Source organism: Eimeria tenella, genomic scaffold (genome assembly GCF_000499545.2).
Source record: "Eimeria tenella Houghton genomic scaffold, Eth_scaff140, whole genome shotgun sequence".
NCBI classification, from domain to species: domain Eukaryota; phylum Apicomplexa; class Conoidasida; order Eucoccidiorida; family Eimeriidae; genus Eimeria; species Eimeria tenella.
The window spans coordinates 45,499-52,437 of record NW_013541513.1 but is presented as its reverse complement, the minus strand read 5'-3'; the positions used below and the strand labels follow the sequence as shown (position 1 = coordinate 52,437).

At 53.3% G+C, this 6,939-nt stretch overlaps 2 protein-coding genes across 2 annotated transcripts; both read right to left on the bottom strand.

Moving 5' to 3' along the window:
- Positions 1 to 49: 49 nt before the first annotated feature.
- Positions 50 to 2,056, bottom strand: ETH_00027390 (CCR4-NOT transcription complex subunit, putative; the record flags this gene model as incomplete). Its single annotated transcript, XM_013373394.1, has 3 exons — positions 50 to 1,384; positions 1,708 to 1,763; positions 1,996 to 2,056. The coding sequence occupies 3 exons, from the start codon at positions 2,054 to 2,056 to the stop codon at positions 50 to 52; spliced, it is 1,452 nt and encodes a 483-aa protein (XP_013228848.1).
- A 301-nt stretch (positions 2,057 to 2,357) lies between these two features.
- Positions 2,358 to 2,946, bottom strand: ETH_00027385 (uncharacterized protein; the record flags this gene model as incomplete). The annotated part of the gene is made up of 3 exons (XM_013373393.1): positions 2,358 to 2,615; positions 2,732 to 2,822; positions 2,930 to 2,946. The coding sequence occupies 3 exons, from the start codon at positions 2,944 to 2,946 to the stop codon at positions 2,358 to 2,360; spliced, it is 366 nt and encodes a 121-aa protein (XP_013228847.1).
- Positions 2,947 to 6,939: the final 3,993 nt, after the last annotated feature.

Genomic DNA, 6,939 nt, shown 5'->3' with positions numbered 1-6,939 from the left:
GACGTTGCTGCAGCGAACGGAGATGGGGTCCCGGGGTGGGAAGATGGGCTCAGGGCCTCCGGGGGGCCCCTGCTGCACCCCCTGTCCCCTCAAAAACAAGGGCCCCAGCAGCAGGGCCCCCCACGCCAACCCGCTGCTGCTGCTCCCCATTCCCGTGGCGGCCCGCCACAGCTAAACCTCCTGCTGCTGCTGGCAAGACACGGCCGCCGCTGCTGCTGCACAGCAGCGGCGCCGGGGGGGCACTTCCCGTGCGGTGCAGCTCAGAGCCAAACCCTCTTGAGCCACCATTACCTGGCATAATGCCTGCATGGGGGCCCCCGGGGGCCCCCCTGAGTCGGTCGCCGTTGACGGAGCCGCTGCTGTCTGCTGCTGCGATGGCTGCGCTGGGGATGCCCAGCAGCGCCTGCGAGTGCTGCTGCTGCTGCTGCTGCTGCTGCCGCATGCTCCCCACAACCCCGCTGCTCACCCGGCCCATGGAGCCCCACGGCCCCTGCTGCTGCTGCTGCTGCGGGTGCGAACCCAAGCGGCTGCCGGGGCCCGCGCTGACGTAGCGGCTCATTGCGCCGGGCCCCCCCATCATCATGTCTGTGCTGCTGCTGCCGTCTTGCTGCTGCTTCAGGTCCCCCGCGTGGATGGGGCCCCCCAAGTCGAGCGAGGGGGCGGAAGTGAGGGCCCCGTGGGGGCCCCTGTGCCTCTTGTGCGCTGTGGCCCCCAGGCCGTAGATGACACCCGAAAACTTGGCTTCGTCTATCTTGCCATCAAAATAAGATTCAACAAGATTAAAAAATGTGCGACAAGTCACCAGGCTGTCGCTGCCTGCTTGGTGTTGGGGCCCCACGCGCTGCACGTTGAGCTGTTCGCTGACTTTTTGCAAACTGCTTCCCTGGCTGAGGTTGAAGTTCGGCAGGTCTCGAAGAAGAAACTTTATGTCGTAAAGAGAGGGAAAGAAGTCCTGAACCAGCTCGAAAAAAGCATTTTCCGACTCCGGCAAAGCCTCGCAAGTCAGCAGCTTCAACAAGTAGCCGAAGTCGTAACAGCCGTGAAACGAGATCCACTTCACATCCTCGTTCATCACCAACCCGCTGTTCATGATCAACTCGCCGAAGTCATGCACTTCCACGCCTTTTTTCTGCTGCTTGTCGAAATCAATGCCGCTCTGCTTCAAGAAATCTATGCTGTTCTGCGCGTACATGTCTTCGTTCAAGTCGAAACGAAAGTTGAACTGCCACGTGCAAGTTCCCTCCGCCAGCCGCCCCCGGCTGTCCGCAAACGTCAGGCCCAACTGAATCACTTTCAACAGATCTACATTGTACTTCACAGTCCGGTAGTTGTAGTCCAACGCGTTCGACGTGGGCCGCGCCACAATCCCGGGAAACTCCGTGTCCTGCACGCCGGCAGCGGCAACGCAGCAGCAACTGAACGCCTCTAAACCCCAACCTCTCGGTCCTCTTCGGGACTCGATTTAAAAACAAAACTCTAGAATAAAAACGCAAAGACGCTTGGGAACGGCTACGCGGGTAAAACACCACGGATCGCGTTGTTCAATATGCGAACTGCTGGCCATGCAGACCACACACCGCAAGTACACCGGCTGCAGCTGCTGCTTCCTTTTTGTAAAATTACATTATCTGCAGCTATTAATTCTTTATTTTGAGCAAATTAAAGGCTTAATAAGATGCGCGAACGGTTAAGCGTTCGCGTTCTCACCAGGGCGATGTATGGATAGCGCTCTACCACATCCCGGATGCGGTCGAGCTCCTCCTCTGCAGACGCAAACCGAAACTGAGTTCCGGAAATTGAAAAGTAACTTTAAAGATGTATTTCAAAAGAATAAATAAACGGGCAAAAGATGCAGAGGCGCAACGAAAACGGACACGATCCCAGCAGTATCCCGTTTCATCCGTCACAACCCTAGTCCCAGATCTCAAAGATCTTCCCTTCAAAAGCCACTTGTGAACTAACTAAGAAGTGGAATATTCTGAAAAAAGCACCTACCGAGATTGTGCGCCCAGACCTCAATTATTTGGCCGCGGAGACCTTCACCGTAGCCATTCATGAGGGCGAAAAGGTAGAAGCGGGCTGCTGTAATTCGGCAAAAGAGAAAAAACAAGAAAAGAAGCAGAGAAAAACAGAGTGAAACTCCTTAGGCCTCCCTGCCACTCTCTCTACAGACTGCCTCCGGAGTTCCCGGGAGCGGGCAGCGCAGCGGCAGGAAGCTGCGTCGGGCGAGCTTGCAGCAAAAGGCCGCAGGGCCGAAACCCGTGGAAAGGGTTTAGGGTTTAGGGTTTAGGGTTTGGGGTTCAGAGGGGCTCACCTCCTCTAGAGAGCAGACCAGACTGGAGGGAGGACTGGGGGTTTCAGCCACCCCTCTCGGGCAGCGGGTCAAGAGGGCGGCTGGGGCCGCGGGGGAGTTTGTTAAGAGTCGAAGACAGAGGCTGCAGCTGCGCCTCGCACAGCTGCTGACTCTCACTGGCTACGCCGCAGAGCGCGGAGTGCTGAGACATGTACACTTTCGCTGCAACTAAGTCCGCCATACGGACCCCAGGGCCAAGTCCAGCTGCCGCTGCGCTTCCGCTCGAGTCCAGCTTTCCAGGGGCTCCGCTACGCGCCGCGGGCTGCACACGCAGACAGCCACAGCCCCCCCCCTGCGCAATTCTGCACGGGAAACCGCGCAAAGCCCTTCGAGGGGCCCCCAGCCCGTCCCCGCCCCCCGCAGCCCGCAGCCACACACCCCCACTGCCCCCGCCACCGCGGGGGCCCCAGCGCTGGCCCCGGCCTGCCCGGAGCCTCGCCGGAGGCCCCTGCTGCGCCGCCGACGCGAGCTGCGCGACGCAGCAGCAGCGCAGCAGCAGCGCAGCAGCTCCCAAAATGCGGCCGGAGCCGGAAGCGGGGCCCCGCGGCAGCTGCAGAGCCCGCGCTGTCTGTACACCGCACGCCCAGAAGCATGCAGGCCGCCAACTCCTGCGCGGGACGCAGCCGCCCGGGAAAGCTGGCTTCTGGCTGCGGCTGCACCACGCTGGCGAGTGGAGGCCCTCGGAGAGCGAAAATATAGGCCAAATTCACTCGTTCCAAGCCACAACTGCATGCGAATACTAGCCAGACTGCCAGGAGCGGCGGGTCGGACGCCGGGGAAAGGCTGAGTCGTGAAGGGAGCAGGAGAAAGATGGAGGGCTTGAAAGACAAACTGACCTGCTTTTTTCATTCGAAATGACGGAAGAGGACCTCTCGAGCTCGGATGGGGTAGGCGTAGCCGTAGCTACCACACGTGCGGCCTGGCAGGGAAGCGCAGGGCGGTCCCAGGCTAAGCGGGGCGGATTCAGGAAGCCAGGCGGCTCAGTTGCTTTTAAAAGTGCCTCAGAACGCCAACTGTCTGCAGCAGAAAAGTGCTAGCAGGTCGAGTCGCAGGATGCTGCAGGTATACCCGCCGTTGTTGCTGGCGCGACTATGCGTACAGCACATCCAGCGTCTAGAATTAGACAAGCCGGTCGCCGCCTAAACCTATAAAGAGGTTCACAGAAGGCAGTAATCGGAAGGGCTGTTTGCAGCATTCATAAAGACATATTCTCGCGTCGCGGGGACGCACAGATGCAGCAGCCAGACGCTCACCACCAAACCTCGCCGCCCCTCCAGCCGCTGGGAAGCAGAGCAGCCGTCAGTAGCCTAATGCCTCACAATTTTTATTATTTTTTCTTTTTCAAACAACAGCTTCATTTCAACACTTCAGTACTTTCCTCTCGAAGCCTCTAACGTAGCTTTAATGGCTCTTCACCGGCGTTATACCAACATACTGAAGTGTGCTTGTAGCGTTCCTGTACAATCACAGAATATTTCTACACTGTGAGCCTAGTACTTAAAATCGCGACCCAATAGCTTCTGATAGCGACTTCCAATTAATAATTTCTCATTATTGCTCGAAATTTTTGTTTTTTGGTCGACTAATTCTGTCACCAACAGCTGCTGTGCGTTCCGCAGAGATTATTTATGTTTTGACTCCAGTGGCTTAACTGGGAGAGCTGAAGTATGACAAGTACCAGTTCTAGATAAGATATAACCGAACTAGTCCTTATCCGCCACGAGTACTTCAGCTATGAATGCATCTAAAATCGCTCATTAGAGGGGGTATAAGAGTCAAAAGAAGATTCGGGGGCTGTGGACTGGAGATGACGAGGAGTCACAAAAGGCCGCTCGTGCAAACAGTTCCTTATCGGTTTTATCGGCTCTAGTCCAATCAAGTGCGCCTCACCAGTACTTCTGAAGAAGCGTAGGGCCGGCTCACTGCCTCTTTTGCGCACGACAAGGATCCCGGGGGGCGTCCTACTGCCTGTTGATGAGTCAAGACAACATAAGGGCTAAGAATAAGGTTTCTCAAATATGCCCTTAGTTGTTGTTCAACTTACCTCTGAGCTAACATGGCCTGACTTATGCAATCTGTCTTCTTATGTCTGACTACTTACGGTGGATCTCAAATGAGGGTGCTGGCATCCAGAAATTTTGGGAGGGCGCCTATGCTCAAGGTAAAGTGCTTTGATGTAAGGAATTTCGGATCGCGGGGCGTAATGTTTGTGGCTGCAAGGTTGAATGTAGCTCTCAACAGTATCCTAGACGCCATAGACACAGCACTGAAACAAATCGAAAAAGTTAAAGCCAGCTTGTTTAGAAGGGATGCAGACTACGCCGGAGGTCTAGGGTGCACTTATTTTCAGTGCTGAAGTTGCCCACGCAGCGTCCTAGATACATCGAGGCACAGATGCACCCATATTTATGCCCGGTGCAAAAGTATGAATACGAAATTTGTAGAGAAGGGTCGCAGGTGCTACTAAGAGCCCCCTGCGTGTTGAACTGACCGCAAATAGGGCATAAACGTTGCATATAAGCTGTCTGGAATCAGTGGGTAATGGGAATTCATGCTCGGCGATGCAGTGGAACCAATATTTTTCTTTGTTACACTGCCTGGCTAGGATGATCACCGCTTCCCCTTTTCCCATATGATCAAACAGCCGACCGATTTCGGGATCGTAGAGGAGTTCTGCCATCCTTTTTTGTTGCAACAACGGTTGCATAGCAAGACGATTGCATTTAGGTGTTTCACCTCTACCATGGCTGCAAAGCAAGGTAATCATATTCAAGTGTGAAAAAAATACGGCTTGTTAGATGCGGAAAGTGCATTATAAATAGTCTGATGGCACAATGCACTGGTTTGGCCAAGTAGCGCGGTCGCCAGCCTGCACCAAAATGAGCGACAGGAAACTCTCTCCTTGCACTATATCCATTATATTGGAGAAACAAAACCATGGTATGAAGAACAAGACTCATCAATACTTAATGCATATATGCAGACACCACACGCGCTTCTCGGTGGGACAAGGAGCTGTAGCTTGTTGCCTCCCAGCTTTCCGCCTCAGCTTTCCGCCTTTTTTTCTGCATTCGGCGCCGTGCTAGCTGCCACAGGACGTAGACCTTATGGCTCCACTGTATTTTTAGTTTTATTTTTTCAAATTGCAAGAATCAACTGAACTTTGGTGTAAAACTAAATGAACAGGGGCCGGAACCATGCGCACCATTTTGTCAGCCTCCACTGACCCAAGGGTCGGTCGGTCTTTGAGACCCTTTAGGAGCCTCCAAACTTCCACTGAGTGTATTTTTGAGTTTTTCATTTGACGAATCAAAGGTGCTTGCTCGTGACCGACCGAAGCGACTGAATCCTCGAAATGCACAGTGTCCCTAATGGGCAGCACTGCAATGTAGCCCAGAAATTTCCCTCAGGGGCATATGACTCAAAATAGAACGATTAACGATCAGGCCCTGCGTCCTCTGCAGATATGCGGGGGGGTTAGCTGCTCTCAAGAGGCATTGAAGCTGAATCCACAATACTTGCACACAGGGAGGAAAAAGTCAATCAGGAGACAAATGTAACACTTTTGGGCAAGTGCAGCACTTTCGAATTTGGACTTAGAATGATGATGCTTGAACCCTTTTAGTTTATGAGCGTGCCTTAAGTTGGTAGTATTGGGCACGGACCAGTGCAGCTAAGATGGGCGGAACACATCACACCCAAGCTGGGCTTACTACGTGGCCTCTATAAGCTACCGGCCCACCGCCAGCCCCAGGCTGGGCTGTAGAACTTGTCAGGCCTAGCCACCCTTAGAGCTCGGTTCTTTAAAACCCTTTATTTCTTTTGTACGTACTGAGTGCGTTAGATTCGACTAGCGTGCTCTCTCAAGGCACTTTCCTTGTTCAAATATGGTGCATCTCGCTACAGATACTGTTTCTATAACTTGCGAACCTCAGAAAACTAGCACAGCTGATGTAGTGAATAGCTGACTGTTCTTGTCTTGAATTTTACTGTAAAAGGTGGCATAGAGGAGAGCAAACGTAGATTAGCAGCCTGCTTTGCTAGGCTCAAGGTTGTTACAACAGAGCTTCAAAGAGTACGCCATTTCCGTCAGTTTTCCTGCGTGCTTTGCATAGATAAAGTGCACTTCTACTAGTTCGCGTTCATTTCCATTTGAGTAAGGAAATGTGACAAGCTCAACATATCGCCAGACTTTCCTGTGAGGCTGGCACTGAACAGCTACTGTGAAAGAACTACATGCAAAACCAGACCGTGTATTGTTTTGCAGCAGGGCAAGTCTGGGAAACTTTTGCGCCTCTGGCATGAAGCTAGGTGTAGGAATCCATCTTTCCACATTCGCGTAACAGGAGCTAAGCGTTGCATGATGGCTTTTTTCTGTTCACAAGGGATTTGACAGCATAGGCAGTGTGCTTCCTGACTTTGCCCCAGAGATGAAAGCACCCTCGTGAAACGTTATGTTCACTGCGCGTGTTCTCAGGCATCTGTCGAGATGTGCAATTTAACTACCTGTGGTTTCGCTGCAATGGTGTCTTCAACGTCTAACGAACCCGTCTTGACAGGAGTACCACTACGCGTAATGCGTATGT